Below are 16,145 nucleotides of genomic sequence, written 5' to 3' on the forward strand. Positions count from 1 at the left end.
TCAATTTCACATGCTGCTGTGCAAATGGGATAGACAACAGGTGGAAATTATAGGCAATTAGCAAGACACCCCCAATAAAGGAGTGGTTCTGCAGGTGGTAACCACAGACCACTTCTCAGTTCCTATGCTTCCTGGCTGATGTTTTGGTCACTTTTGAATGCTGCCGGTGCTTTCACTCTAGTGGTAGCATGAGACGGAGTCTACAACCCACACAAGTGGCTCAGGTAGTGCAGCTTATCCAGGATGGCACATCAATGCGAGCTGTGGCAAGAAGGTTTGCTGTGTCTGTCAGCGTAGTGTCCAGAGCATGGAGGCGCTACCAGGAGACAGGCCAGTACATCAGGAGACGTGGAGGAGGCCGTAGGAGGGCAACAACCCAGCAGCAGGACCGCTACCTCCACCTTTGTGCACGGAGGAACAGGAGGAGCACTGCCAGAGCCCTGCAAAATGACCTCCAGCAGGCCACAAATGTGCATGTGTCTGCGCAAACGGTCAGAAACAGACTCCATGAGGGTGATATGAGGGCCCGACGTCCACAGGTGGGGGTTGTGCTTACAGCCCAACACCGTGCAGGACGTTTGGCATTTGCCAGAGAACACCAAGATTGGCAAATTCGCCACTGGCGCCCTGTGCTCTTCACAGATGAAAGCAGGTTCAAACTGAGCACATGTGACAGACGTGACAGTCTGGAGACGCCGTGGAGAACGTTCTGCTGCCTGCAACATCCTTCAGCATGACCGGTTTGGCATTGGGTCAGTAATGGTGTGGGGTGGCATTTCTTTGGCGGGCCGCACAGCCCTCCATGTGCTCGCCAGAGGTAGCCTGACTGCCATTAGGTACCGAGATGAGATCCTCAGACCCCTTGTGAGACCATATGCTGGTGCGGTTGGCCCTGGGTTCCTCCTAATGCAAGACAATGCTAGACCTCATGTGGCTGGAGTGTGTCAGCAGTTCCTGCAAGACGAAGGCATTGATGCTATGGACTGGCCCGCCCGTTCCCCAGACCTGAATCCAATTGAGCACATCTGGGACATCACGTCTCGCTCTATCCACCAACGTCACGTTGCACCACAGACTGTCCAGGAGTTGGCAGATGCTTTAGTCCAGGTCTGGGAGGAGATCCCTCAGGAGACCGTCCGCCACCTCATCAGGAGCATGCACAGGCGTTGTAGGGAGGTCATACAGGCACGTGGAGGCCACACACACTACTGAGCCTCATTTTGACTTGTTTTAAGGACATTACATCAAAGTTGGATCAGCCTGTAGTGTGTTTTTCCACTTTAATTTTGAGGGTGACTCCAAATCCAGACCTTCATGGGTTGAAAAATTTGATTTCCATTTTTTTATTTTTGTGTGATTTTGTTGTCAGCACATTCAACTATGTAAAGAACAAAGTATTTCAGAAGAATATTTAATTATCTCAGATCTAGGATGTGTTATTTCTGTGTTCCCTTTATTTTTTTGAGCAGTGTACATTTTGTGCTGTCCGCCAGTTGGTGGACAGCGGTGGTTCTATCTGACCACCGTGTGGCTGCGAACACGCTCCCCCGATCAAACATTTACAAGGATAATGTGCTGCTTCTGTAAATGTGACTCTCCGGGATCTACCGTTCTGTTATCTCAGCTCCTCATGTCTCTAATGCCACGAAAATGTGAAAATACGATTCTCGCACCTGAGTCTCTCGTCTCCGCAGGACCTGGAGGCGGATGCAGGGGAGCGTTGTGCAGGCGGCAGCGCCATCGTTAATGGAAATTGTAAAATGTGTCGACTCGTTAGGCAAGTTCTTCCTGATATCAATTCTGGATCAGATGATGTGAAACAAAACCTCCAGGGAGCCGTCTGCCGAGAAGTCACCGGCGGGGAAGGTCCCCGACACTGGTGTCTGCAGCACGTCTCCTAACCAGACGCTCTCCGCAGAACATCGCAGGCCTGGACCTGACGTCTTCTCTGACACTTCTCAGCAAAAAGGTGGTAATTTGTGTTTGTCCTGTTAAAACAATCGCTTCGGAAAGCTGGGATTTACAGCGCTGATAATGGAGATGACAACAGAAGAAGAACAGTCATGAAGCCTTCCCGCTCTCCGCAGACCAGACAAGTCTCACAGATCAGCGCACTTTATCCTCATGCACACCACCGTACGGCTTTTTCAGTGTTTTGCGGGACGTTTTTTTAACAGATCTGTTTTTCCTTTTTTTGTTTCAGTAGTGTTTCCGGTTCCGTTCCGTTTTTCCATATGGCATATACAATATACAGTAATTACATAGAAAAGATTGGGCTGGGCATCAAATTTCCAATAGATGGTTCCGCAAAAACAGAATGGATACGGAAGACATACAGAGTACATTCCGTATGTGTTCCGTTTCTTTTGCGGACCCATTGATTAGAATGGAGCCACGGAACGTGATTTGCAGGCAATAATAGGACATGTTCTATCTTTGAACACAATGGAAAAACGGAAATACGGAAACGGAATGCACACAGAGACACTTCAGTTTTTTTGATGACCCATTGAAATGAATAGTTCAGTATAAATAACGCATACTGAACGCAAAAAACGCCCTGTATACTGAACGCAAAAAACGCCCTGTATACTGAACGCAAAAAACGGCCCGCATACTGAACGCAAAAAACAGCCCGCATACTGAACGCAAAAAACAGCCCGTATACTGAACGCAAAAAACGGCCCGTATACTGAACGCAAAAAACAGCACGCATACTGAACGCAAAAAAAAACACGCATACTGAACGCAAAAAACAGCACGCATACTGAACGCAAAAAACAGCCCGCATACTGAACGCAAAAAACAGCCCGCATACTGAGCGCAAAAAACGGCCCGTATACTGAACGCAAAAAACGGCCCGTATACTGAACGCAAAAAACAGCACGCATACTGAACGCAAAAAACAGCACGCATACTGAACGCAAAAAACAGCCCGCATACTGAACGCAAAAAACGCCCTGTATACTGAACGCAAAAAACAACCCGTATACTGAACGCAAAAAACAACCCGTATACTGAACGCAAAAAAAAGCCCTGAATGCAATATTAAAACGTAAAAATCTCCCAGTTACGACAGAAACATCTAAACAGTAAACAGAACCGGTATCGGCTTTTTCGTTGCGTTATTTAACCCCAAAGATGAAATATACGAAGCAGCGAAGCCGCTCTGGCAGACGTGTTTTCATACTCCTCGCCGCCCACCAATCGGCTCAGTTCTCCAATACGTTATATGTAACATTTAAATGGCGCCATTTGCAAAAAAAAAAAAAAACTTGTCCTGCACGATGAAAACCAACAGGAAGAGGTTAATGTATCCGCCGGGCATATCTGCAAGGAGCTCAACGTATGGATACGACTTGGGATTGGTGATCTAATGGATCTCCGTCAGCACTGACGGGCCTCAGAGGGTTAATATATGATAACAGGAGAACGTCACAACTATACGTACAACACATGAGTGACCACGAATCTGAAGACTGGACAGATTCTGCAGACTGTGACTAGGATGTAGAGGTGCAGTGTCAGCCGTGCACACCATTACACTGACAGATTCTGCAGACTGTGACTAGGATGCAGAGGTGCAGTGTCAGCCGTGCACACCATTACACTGACAGATTCTGCAGGCTGTGACTAGGATGCAGAGGTGCAGTGTCAGACGTGCACACCATTACACTGACAGATTCTGCAGGCTGTGACTAGGATGCAGAGGAGCACTGTCAGCCGTGCACACCATTACACTGACAGATTCTGCAGGCTGTGACTAGGATGCAGAGGTGCAGTGTCAGCCGTGCACACCATTACACTGACAGATTCTGCAGGCTGTGACTAGGATGCAGCGGTGCAGTGTCAGCCGTGCACACCATTACACTGACAGATTCTGCAGGCTGTGACTAGGATGCAGAGGCGCAGTGTCAGCCGTGCACACCATTACACTGACAGATTCTGCAGGCTGTGACTAGGATGCAGAGGCGCAGTGTCAGCCGTGCACACCATTACACTGACAGATTCTGCAGGCTGTGACTAGGATACAGAGGAGCAGTGTCAGCCGTGCACACCATTACACTGACAGATTCTGCAGGCTGTGATAAGGATGCAGAGGCGCAGTGTCAGCCGTGCACACCATTACACTGACAGATTCTGCAGGCTGTGACTAGAATGCAGCGGTGCAGTGTCAGCCGTGCACACCATTACACTGACAGATTCTGCAGGCTGTGACTAGGATGCAGAGGCGCAGTGTCAGCCGTGCACACCATTACACTGACAGATTCTGCAGGCTGTGACTAGGATGCAGAGGAGCAGTGTCAGCCGTGCACACCATTACACTGACAGATTATGCAGGCTGTGACTAGGATGCAGAGGAGCAGTGTCAGCCGTGCACACCATTACACTGACAGATTCTGCAGGCTGTGACTAGGATGCAGAGGTGCAGTGTCAGCCGTGCACACCATTACACTGACAGATTCTGCAGGCTGTGACTAGGATGCAGAGGCGCAGTGTCAGCCGTGCAAACCATTACACTGACAGATTCTGCAGGGTGTGACTAGGATGCAGAGGCGCAGTGTCAGCCGTGCACACCATTACACTGACAGATTCTGCAGGCTGTGACTAGGATGCAGAGGTGCAGTGTCAGCCGTGCACACCATTATACTGACAGATTCTGCAGGCTGTGACTAGGATGCAGAGGAGCAGTGTCAGCCGTGCACACCATTACACTGACAGATTCTGCAGGCTGTGACTAGGATGCAGAGGAGCAGTGTCAGCCGTGCACACCATTACACTGACAGATTCTGCAGGCTGTGATAAGGATGCAGAGGTGCAGTGTCAGCCGTGCACACCATTACACTGACAGATTCTGCAGGCTGTGACTAGGATGCAGAGGCGCAGTGTCAGCTGTGCACACCATTACACTGACAGATTCTGCAGGCTGTGACTAGGATGCAGAGGCGCAGTGTCAGCCGTGCACACCATTACACTGACAGATTCTGCAGGCTGTGACTAGGATGCAGAGGCGCAGTGTCAGCCGTGCACACCATTACACTGACAGATTCTGCAGGCTGTGACTAGGATGCAGAGGTGCAGTGTCAGCCGTGCACACCATTACACTGACAGATTCTGCAGGCTGTGACTAGGATGCAGAGGAGCAGTGTCAGCCGTGCACACCATTACACTGACAGATTCTGCAGACTGTGACTAGGATGCAGAGGCACAGTGTCAGCCGTGCACACCATTACACTGACAGGTTCTGCAGGCTGTGACTAGGATGCAGAGGAGCAGTGTCAGCCGTGCACACCATTACACTGACAGATTCTGCAGGCTGTGATAAGGATGCAGAGGTGCAGTGTCAGCCGTGCACACCATTACACTGACAGATTCTGCAGGCTGTGACTAGGATGCAGAGGCGCAGTGTCAGCTGTGCACACCATTACACTGACAGATTCTGCAGGCTGTGACTAGGATGCAGAGGCGCAGTGTCAGCCGTGCACACCATTACACTGACAGATTCTGCAGGCTGTGACTAGGATGCAGAGGTGCAGTGTCAGCCGTGCACACCATTATACTGACAGATTCTGCAGGCTGTGACTAGGATGCAGAGGAGCAGTGTCAGCCGTGCACACCATTACACTGACAGATTCTGCAGGCTGTGACTAGGATGCAGAGGAGCAGTGTCAGCCGTGCACACCATTACACTGACAGATTCTGCAGGCTGTGATAAGGATGCAGAGGTGCAGTGTCAGCCGTGCACACCATTACACTGACAGATTCTGCAGGCTGTGACTAGGATGCAGAGGCGCAGTGTCAGCTGTGCACACCATTACACTGACAGATTCTGCAGGCTGTGACTAGGATGCAGAGGCGCAGTGTCAGCCGTGCACACCATTACACTGACAGATTCTGCAGGCTGTGACTAGGATGCAGAGGCGCAGTGTCAGCCGTGCACACCATTACACTGACAGATTCTGCAGGCTGTGACTAGGATGCAGAGGTGCAGTGTCAGCCGTGCACACCATTACACTGACAGATTCTGCAGGCTGTGACTAGGATGCAGAGGAGCAGTGTCAGCCGTGCACACCATTACACTGACAGATTCTGCAGACTGTGACTAGGATGCAGAGGCACAGTGTCAGCCGTGCACACCATTACACTGACAGGTTCTGCAGGCTGTGACTAGGATGCAGAGGAGCAGTGTCAGCCGTGCACACCATTACACTGACAGATTCTGCAGGCTGTGATAAGGATGCAGAGGTGCAGTGTCAGCCGTGCACACCATTACACTGACAGATTCTGCAGGCTGTGACTAGGATGCAGAGGCGCAGTGTCAGCTGTGCACACCATTACACTGACAGATTCTGCAGGCTGTGACTAGGATGCAGAGGCGCAGTGTCAGCCGTGCACACCATTACACTGACAGATTCTGCAGGCTGTGACTAGGATGCAGAGGCGCAGTGTCAGCCGTGCACACCATTACACTGACAGATTCTGCAGGCTGTGACTAGGATGCAGAGGCTCAGTGTCAGCCGTGCACACCATTACACTGACAGATTCTGCAGGCTGTGACTAGGATGCAGAGGTGCAGTGTCAGCCGTGCACACCATTACACTGACAGATTCTGCAGGCTGTGACTAGGATGCAGAGGTGCAGTGTCAGCCGTGCACACCATTACACTGACAGATTCTGCAGGCTGTGACTAGGATGCAGAGGTGCAGTGTCAGCCGTGCACACCATTACACTGACAGATTCTGCAGACTGTGACTAGGATGTAGAGGTGCAGTGTCAGCCGTGCTCACCATTACACTGACAGATTCTGCAGGCTGTGACTAGGATGCAGAGGTGCAGTGTCAGCCGTGCACACCATTACACCGACAGATTCTGCAGGCTGTGACTAGGATGCAGAGGCGCAGTGTCAGCCGTGCACACCATTACACCGACAGATTCTGCAGGCTGTGACTAGGTTGCAGAGGAGCAGTGTCAGCCGTGCACACCATTACACTGACAGATTCTGCAGGCTGTGACTAGGATGCAGAGGCGCAGTGTCAGCCGTGCACACCATTACACTGACAGGTTCTGCAGGCTGTGACTAGGATGCAGAGGAGCAGTGTTAGCCGTGCACACCATTACACTGACAGGTTCTGCAGGCTGTGACTAGGATGCAGATGTGCAGTGTCAGCCGTGCACACCATAACACTGACAGATTCTGGAGGCTGTGACTAGGATGCAGAGGAGCAGTGTCAGCAGTGCACACCATTACACTGACAGATTCTGCAGGCTGTGACTAGGATGCAGAGGAGCAGTGTCAGCCGTGCACACCATTACACTGACAGATTCTGCAGGCTGTGACTAGGATGCAGAGGTGCAGTGTCAGCCGTGCACACCATTACACTGACAGATTCTGCAGGCTGTGACTAGGATGCAGAGGTGCAGTGTCAGCCGTGCACACCATTACACTGACAGATTCTGCAGGCTGTGACTAGGATGCAGCGGTGCAGTGTCAGCCGTGCACACCATTACACTGACAGGTTCTGCAGGCTGTGACTAGGATGCAGAGGTGCAGTGTCAGCCGTGCTCACCATTACACTGACAGATTCTGTAGGCTGTGACTAGGATGCAGAGGCACAGTGTCAGCCGTGCACACCATTACACTGACAGGTTCTGCAGGCTGTGACTAGGATGCAGAGGCGCAGTGTCAGCCGTGCACACCATTACACTGACAGATTCTGCAGGCTGTGACTAGGATGCAGAGGTGCAGTGTCAGCCGTGCACACCATTACACTGACAGATTCTGCAGGCTGTGACTAGGATGCAGAGGAGCAGTGTCAGCCGTGCACACCATTACACTGACAGATTCTGCAGGCTGTGACTAGGATGCAGAGGTGCAGTGTCAGCCGTGCACACCATTACACTGACATATTCTGCAGGCTGACTAGGATGCAGAGGCGCAGTGTCAGCCGTGCACACCATTACACTGACAGATTCTGCAGGCTGTGATTAGGATGCAGAGGAGCAGTGTTAGCCGTGCACACCATTACACTGACAGATTCTGCAGGCTGTGACTAGGATACAGAGGCGCAGTGTCAGCCGTGCTCACCATTACACTGACAGATTCTGCAGGCTGTGACTAGGATACAGAGGCGAAGTGTCAGCCGTGCACACCATTACACTGACAGATTCTGCAGGCTGTGATAAGGATGCAGAGGTGCAGTGTCAGCCGTGCACACCATTACACTGACAGATTCTGCAGGCTGTGACTAGGATGCAGAGGCACAGTGTCAGCCGTGCACACCATTACACTGACAGATTCTGCAGGCTGTGACTAGGATGCAGAGGCGCAGTGTCAGCCGTGCACACATTACACTGACAGATTCTGCAGGCTGTGACTAGGATGCAGAGGAGTAGTGTCAGCCGTGCACACCATTACACTGACAGATTCTGCAGGCTGTGACTAGGATGCAGAGGCGCAGTGTCAGCCGTGCACACCATTACACTGACAGATTCTGCAGGCTGTGACTAGGATGCAGAGGCGCAGTGTCAGCCGTGCACACCATTACACTGACAGATTCTGCAGGCTGTGACTAGGATGCAGAGGCGCAGTGTCAGCTGTGCACACCATTACACTGACAGATTCTGCAGGCTTTGACTAGGATGCAGAGGTGCAGTGTCAGCCGTGCACACCATTACACTGACAGATTCTGCAGGCTGTGACTAGGATGCAGAGGCGCAGTGTCAGCCGTGCACACCATTACACTGACAGATTCTGCAGGCTGTGACTAGAATGCAGAGGTGCAGTGTCAGCCGTGCACACCATTACACTGACAGATTCTGCAGGCTTTGACTAGGATGCAGAGGTGCAGTGTCAGCCGTGCACACCATTACACTGACAGATTCTGCAGGCTGTGACTAGGATGCAGAGGCGCAGTGTCAGCCGTGCACACCATTACACTGACAGATTCTGCAGGCTGTGACTAGAATGCAGAGGTGCAGTGTCAGCCGTGCACACCATTACACTGACAGATTCTGCAGGCTGTGACTAGGATGCAGAGGCGCAGTGTCAGCCGTGCACACCATTACACTGACAGATTCTGCAGGCTGTGATTAGGATGCAGAGGAGCAGTGTCAGCCGTGCACACCATTACACTGACAGATTCTGCAGGCTGTGACTAGGATGCAGAGGCGCAGTGTCAGCCGTGCACACCATTACACTGACAGATTCTGCAGGCTGTGACTAGGATGCAGAGGCGCAGTGTCAGCCGTGCACACCATTACACTGACAGATTCTGCAGGCTGTGACTAGGATGCAGAGGCGCAGTGTCAGCCGTGCACACCATTACACTGACAGATTCTGCAGGCTGTGACTAGGATGCAGAGGAGCAGTGTCAGCCGTGCACACCATTACACTGACAGATTCTGCAGGCTGTGACTAGGATGCAGAGGTGCAGTGTCAGCCGTGCACACCATTACACTGACAGATTATGCAGGCTGTGACTAGGATGCAGAGGCGCAGTGTCAGCCGTGCACACCATTACACTGACAGATTCTGCAGGCTGTGACTAGGATGCAGAGGTGCAGTGTCAGCCGTGCACACCATTACACCGACATATTCTGCAGGCTGACTAGGATGCAGAGGTGCAGTGTCAGCCGTGCACACCATTACACTGACAGATTCTGCAGGCTGTGACTAGGATGCAGAGGAGCAGTGTCAGCCGTGCACACCATTACACTGACAGATTCTGCAGTCTGTGACTAGGATGCAGAGGTGCAGTGTCAGCCGTGCACACCATTACACTGACAGATTCTGCAGGCTGTGACTAGGATGCAGAGGTGCAGTGTCAGCCGTGCACACCATTACACTGACAGATTCTGCAGGCTGTGACTAGGATACAGAGGTGCAGTGTCAGCCGTGCACACCATTACACTGACAGATTCTGCAGGCTGTGACTAGGATGCAGAGGTGCAGTGTCAGCCGTGTTCCGAGGAGGGTGCAGTGCCGCCGCACAGCCACCAGAGGGCGCTCCGCCGCCTCATGAGCCCGCGCTGGGGGCTGGAGGCAGAGCCGGGCTCGCTGTGTGGCAGTCTGCACATGGCAGCGCAGGACACACGACTCCCAGCAGGCACGATGACAGCTGCACTGACTGACAGCCTGTAAGCTGGAGAAGATGGACCCTCTGCGTCTGCCCGGGAACATGAGTGCCTGGCAGGACTTACTGTGCCGCCGCAGCCTGCTGACCAGGTACCCGGGCTGGCACAACCTGACCCTGAGCAGCAATGCCACCTGGAACCTGACAGCTGCCCTCAACCTCTCCTGTGACAACCCGGGCAACAGAAGAGCGCAGAGCCCAGTAGGTAAGGAGCACCGGGGGTGCAGGGTGTGAGGAGGTAGGTAGAGGACCAAGGGTGCAGGGTGTGTGGAGGTAGGTAGAGGACCGGGGGTGCAGGGTGTGAGGAGGTAGGTAGAGGACCGGGGGTGCAGGGTGTGTGGAGGTAGGTAGAGGACCAGGGGTGCAGGGTGTGTGGAGGTAGGTAGAGGACCGGGGGTGCAGGGTGTGTGGAGGTAGGTAGAGGACCGGGGGTGCAGGGTGTGTGGAGGTAGGTAGAGGACCGGGGGTGCAGGGTGTGAGGAGGTAGGTAGAGGACCGGGGGTGCAGGGTGTGTGGAGGTAGGTAGAGGACCGGGGGTGCAGGGTGTGTGGAGGTAGGTAGAGGACCGGGGGTGCAGGGTGTGTGGAGGTAGGTAGAGGACCGGGGGTGCAGGGTGTGAGGAGGTAGGTAGAGGACCGGGGGTGCAGGGTGTGAGGAGGTAGGTAGAGGACCGGGGGTGCAGGGTGTGTGGAGGTAGGTAGAGGACCGGGGGTGCACTGTGTGTGGAGGTAGGTAGAGGACCGGGGTGCAGGGGGTGTGGAGGTAGGTAGAGGACCGGGGGTGCAGGGTGTGTGGAGGTAGGTAGAGGACCGGGGGTGCAGGGTGTGTGGAGGTAGGTAGAGGACCGGGGTGCAGGGTGTGTGGAGGTAGGTAGAGGACCGGGGGTGCAGGGTGTGTGGAGGTAGGTAGAGGACCGGGGTGCAGGGTGTGTGGAGGTAGGTAGAGGACCGGGGGTGCAGGGTGTGTGGAGGTAGGTAGAGGACCGGGGGTGCAGGGTGTGAGGAGGTAGGTAGAGGACCGGGGGTGCAGGGTGTGTGGAGGTAGGTAGAGGACCGGGGGTGCAGGGTGTGTGGAGGTAGGTAGAGGACCGGGGGTGCAGGGTGTGTGGAGGTAGGTAGAGGACCGGGGGTGCAGGGTGTGTGGAGGTAGGTAGAGGACCGGGGGTGCAGGGTGTGTGGAGGTAGGTAGAGGACCGGGGGTGCAGGGTGTGAGGAGGTAGGTAGAGGACCGGGGTGCAGGGTGTGTGGAGGTAGGTAGAGGACCGGGGGTGCAGGGTGTGAGGAGGTAGGTAGAGGACCGGGGGTGCAGGGTGTGTGGAGGTAGGTAGAGGACCGGGGGTGCACTGTGTGTGGAGGTAGGTAGAGGACCGGGGTGCAGGGTGTGTGGAGGTAGGTAGAGGACCGGGGTGCAGGGTGTGTGGAGGTAGGTAGAGGACCGGGGGTGCAGGGTGTGTGGAGGTAGGTAGAGGACCGGGGGTGCAGGGTGTGAGGAGGTAGGTAGAGGACCGGGGTGCAGGGTGTGTGGAGGTAGGTAGAGGACCGGGGGTGCAGGGTGTGTGGAGGTAGGTAGAGGACCGGGGGTGCAGGGTGTGTGGAGGTAGGTAGAGGACCGGGGGTGCAGGGTGTGTGGAGGTAGGTAGAGGACCGGGGGTGCAGGGTGTGTGGAGGTAGGTAGAGGACCGGGGGTGCAGGGTGTGTGGAGGTAGGTAGAGGACCGGGGGTGCAGGGTGTGTGGAGGTAGGTAGAGGACCGGGGGTGCAGGGTGTGAGGAGGTAGGTAGAGGACCGGGGTGCAGGGTGTGAGGAGGTAGGTAGAGGACCGGGGTGCAGGGTGTGTGGAGGTAGGTAGAGTACCGGGGGTGCAGGGTGTGTGGAGGTAGGTAGAGGACCGGGGGTGCAGGGTGTGTGGAGGTAGGTAGAGGACCGGGGGTGCAGAATGTGTGGAGGTAGGTAGAGGACCGGGGGTGCAGGGTGTGTGGAGGTAGGTAGAGGACCGGGTGTGTGGAGGTAGGTAGAGGACCGGGGGTGCACTGTGTGTGGAGGTAGGTAGAAGACCGGTGGTGCAGGGTGTGTGGAGGTAGGTAGAGGACCGGGGGTGCAGGGTGTGTGGAGGTAGGTAGAGGACCGGGGGTGCAGAATGTGTGGAGGTAGGTAGAGGACCGGGGGTGCAGGGTGTGGGGAGGTAGGTAGAGGACCGGGGGTGCAGGGTGTGTGGAGGTAGGTAGAGGACCGGGGGTGCAGGGTGTGTGGAGGTAGGTAGAGGACCGGGGGTGCAGAATGTGTGGAGGTAGGTAGAGGACCGGGGGTGCACTGTGTGTGGAGGTAGGTAGAAGACCGGGGGTGCAGGGTGTGTGGAGGTAGGTAGAGGACCGGGGGTGCAGGGTGTGTGGAGGTAGGTAGAGGACCGGGGGTGCAGGGTGTGTGGAGGTAGGTAGAGGACCGGGGGTGCAGGGTGTGTGGAGGTAGGTAGAGGACCGGGGGTGCAGGGTGTGAGGAGGTAGGTAGAGGACCGGGGGTGCACTGTGTGTGGAGGTAGGTAGAGTACCTGGGGTGCAGGGTGTGTGGAGGTAGGTAGAGGACCGGGGGTGCAGGGTGTGTGGAGGTAGGTAGAGGACCGGGGGTGCAGGGTGTGAGGAGGTAGGTAGAGCATCGGGTGTGCAGGGTGTGTGGAGGTAGGTAGAGGACCGTGGGTGCAGGGTGTGTGGAGGTAGGTAGAAGACCGGGGGTGCAGGGTGTGTGGAGGTAGGTAGATGACCAGTGGTGCAGGGTGTGTGAAGGTAGGTAGAGGACTAAGGGTGCACTGTGTGTGGAGGTAGGTAGAGGACCGGGGGTGCAGGGTGTGTGGAGGTAGGTAGATGACCAGGGGTGCAGGGTGTGTGGAGGTAGGTAGAGGACCGGGGGTGCAGGGTGTGTGGAGGTAGGTAGAGGACCGGGGGTGCACTGTGTGTGGAGGTAGGTAGAAGACCGGGGGTGTACTGTGTGTGGAGGTAGGTAGAGGACCGGGGGTGCACTGTGTGTGGAGGTAGGTAGATGACCGGGGGTCCAGGGTGTGTGGAGGTAGGTAGATGACCAGCGGTGCACTGTGTGTGGAGGTAGGTAGAGGACCGGGGGTGCAGGGTGTGTGGAGGTAGGTAGAGGACCGGGGGTGCACTGTGTGTGGAGGTAGGTAGAGGACCGGGGGTGCAGGGTGTGTGGAGGTAGGTAGAGGACCGGGGGTGCACTGTGTGTGGAGGTAGGTAGATGACCGGGGGTCCAGGGTGTGTGGAGGTAGGTAGATGACCAGCGGTGCACTGTGTGTGGAGGTAGGTAGAGGACCGGGGGTGCAGGGTGTGTGGAGGTAGGTAGAGGACCGGGGGTGCACTGTGTGTGCAGGTAGGTAGAGGACCGGGGGTGCAGGGTGTGAGGAGGTAGGTAGAGGACCGGGGGTGCAGGGTGTGAGGAGGTAGGTAGATGACCGGGGGTGCAGGGTGTGTGAAGGTAGGCAGAGGACCTGGGGTGAACTGTGTGTGGAGGTAGGTAGAGGACCGGGGGTGAACTGTGTGTGGAGGTAGGTAGAGGACCGTGGGTGCACTGTGTGTGGAGGTAGGTAGAGGACCGGGGGTGCAGGGTGTGAGGAGGTAGGTAGATGACCGGGGGTGCAGGGTGTGTGGAGGTAGGTAGAGGACCGGGGGTGCACTGTGTGTGGAGGTAGGTAGAGGACCGGGGGTGCACTGTGTGTGGAGGTAGGTAGAGGACCGGGGGTGCAGGGTGTGAGGAGGTAGGTAGAGGACCGGGGGTGCAGGGTGTGAGGAGGTAGGTAGATGACCGGGGGTGCACTGTGTGTGGAGGTAGGTAGAAGACCGGTGGTGCAGGGTGTGTGGAGGTAGGTAGAGGACCGGGGGTGCAGGGTGTGTGGAGGTAGGTAGAGGACCGGGGGTGCAGAATGTGTGGAGGTAGGTAGAGGACCGGGGGTGCAGGGTGTGGGGAGGTAGGTAGAGGACCGGGGGTGCAGGGTGTGTGGAGGTAGGTAGAGGACCGGGGGTGCAGGGTGTGTGGAGGTAGGTAGAGGACCGGGGGTGCAGAATGTGTGGAGGTAGGTAGAGGACCGGGGGTGCACTGTGTGTGGAGGTAGGTAGAAGACCGGGGGTGCAGGGTGTGTGGAGGTAGGTAGAGGACCGGGGGTGCAGGGTGTGTGGAGGTAGGTAGAGGACCGGGGGTGCAGGGTGTGTGGAGGTAGGTAGAGGACCGGGGGTGCAGGGTGTGTGGAGGTAGGTAGAGGACCGGGGGTGCAGGGTGTGAGGAGGTAGGTAGAGGACCGGGGGTGCACTGTGTGTGGAGGTAGGTAGAGTACCTGGGGTGCAGGGTGTGTGGAGGTAGGTAGAGGACCGGGGGTGCAGGGTGTGTGGAGGTAGGTAGAGGACCGGGGGTGCAGGGTGTGAGGAGGTAGGTAGAGCATCGGGTGTGCAGGGTGTGTGGAGGTAGGTAGAGGACCGTGGGTGCAGGGTGTGTGGAGGTAGGTAGAAGACCGGGGGTGCAGGGTGTGTGGAGGTAGGTAGATGACCAGTGGTGCAGGGTGTGTGAAGGTAGGTAGAGGACTAAGGGTGCACTGTGTGTGGAGGTAGGTAGAGGACCGGGGGTGCAGGGTGTGTGGAGGTAGGTAGATGACCAGGGGTGCAGGGTGTGTGGAGGTAGGTAGAGGACCGGGGGTGCAGGGTGTGTGGAGGTAGGTAGAGGACCGGGGGTGCACTGTGTGTGGAGGTAGGTAGAAGACCGGGGGTGTACTGTGTGTGGAGGTAGGTAGAGGACCGGGGGTGCACTGTGTGTGGAGGTAGGTAGATGACCGGGGGTCCAGGGTGTGTGGAGGTAGGTAGATGACCAGCGGTGCACTGTGTGTGGAGGTAGGTAGAGGACCGGGGGTGCAGGGTGTGTGGAGGTAGGTAGAGGACCGGGGGTGCACTGTGTGTGGAGGTAGGTAGAGGACCGGGGGTGCAGGGTGTGTGGAGGTAGGTAGAGGACCGGGGGTGCACTGTGTGTGGAGGTAGGTAGATGACCGGGGGTCCAGGGTGTGTGGAGGTAGGTAGATGACCAGCGGTGCACTGTGTGTGGAGGTAGGTAGAGGACCGGGGGTGCAGGGTGTGTGGAGGTAGGTAGAGGACCGGGGGTGCACTGTGTGTGCAGGTAGGTAGAGGACCGGGGGTGCAGGGTGTGAGGAGGTAGGTAGAGGACCGGGGGTGCAGGGTGTGAGGAGGTAGGTAGATGACCGGGGGTGCAGGGTGTGTGAAGGTAGGCAGAGGACCTGGGGTGAACTGTGTGTGGAGGTAGGTAGAGGACCGGGGGTGAACTGTGTGTGGAGGTAGGTAGAGGACCGTGGGTGCACTGTGTGTGGAGGTAGGTAGAGGACCGGGGGTGCAGGGTGTGAGGAGGTAGGTAGATGACCGGGGGTGCAGGGTGTGTGGAGGTAGGTAGAGGACCGGGGGTGCACTGTGTGTGGAGGTAGGTAGAGGACCGGGGGTGCACTGTGTGTGGAGGTAGGTAGAGGACCGGGGGTGCAGGGTGTGAGGAGGTAGGTAGAGGACCGGGGGTGCAGGGTGTGAGGAGGTAGGTAGATGACCGTGGGTGCAGGGTGTGTGAAGGTAGGTAGAGGACCGGGGGTGCAGGGTGTGTGGAGGTAGGTAGAGGACCGGGGTGCAGGGTGTGTGGAGGTAGGTAGAGGACCGGGGTGCAGAGTGTGTGGAGGTAGGTAGAGGACCGGGGGTGCAGGGTGTGTGGAGGTAGGTAGAGGACCGGGGGTGCAGGGTGTGTGGAGGTAGGTAGAGGACCGGGGGTGCAGGGTGTGTGGAGGTAGGTAGAGGACCGGGGGTGCACTGTGTGTGGAGGTAGGTAGAAGACCAGGGGTGTACTGTGTGTGGAGGTAGGTAGAAGACCGGGGGTGTACTGTGTGTGGAGGTAGGTAGAGGATCGGGGGTGCACTGTGTGTGGAGGTAGGTAGATGACCGGGGGTGCAGGGTGTGTGGAGGTAGTTAGATGACTGGGGG

At 56.2% G+C, this 16,145-nt stretch overlaps 1 protein-coding gene across 2 annotated transcripts in view; it reads left to right on the plus strand.

Moving 5' to 3' along the window:
- Window positions 1-16,145, plus strand: part of CCKBR (cholecystokinin B receptor) — a 123,369-nt gene that overhangs the window by 33,357 nt on the left and 73,867 nt on the right. The window contains exon 1 of one of the 2 annotated variants that reach the window (XM_040426689.1): window positions 10,165-10,338. The exons of the other annotated variant lie outside the window; for it this stretch is intronic. Coding sequence (XP_040282623.1) covers window positions 10,179-10,338 — 160 coding nt within the window. The 5' untranslated portion in view covers window positions 10,165-10,178. Of the gene's footprint in view, window positions 1-10,164; window positions 10,339-16,145 lie in introns of those variants that run through there. 2 annotated transcript variants of the gene reach the window in all.

The sequence above is a fragment of the Bufo bufo genome, chromosome 3, assembly GCF_905171765.1.
Source record: "Bufo bufo chromosome 3, aBufBuf1.1, whole genome shotgun sequence".
NCBI lineage: Eukaryota > Metazoa > Chordata > Amphibia > Anura > Bufonidae > Bufo > Bufo bufo.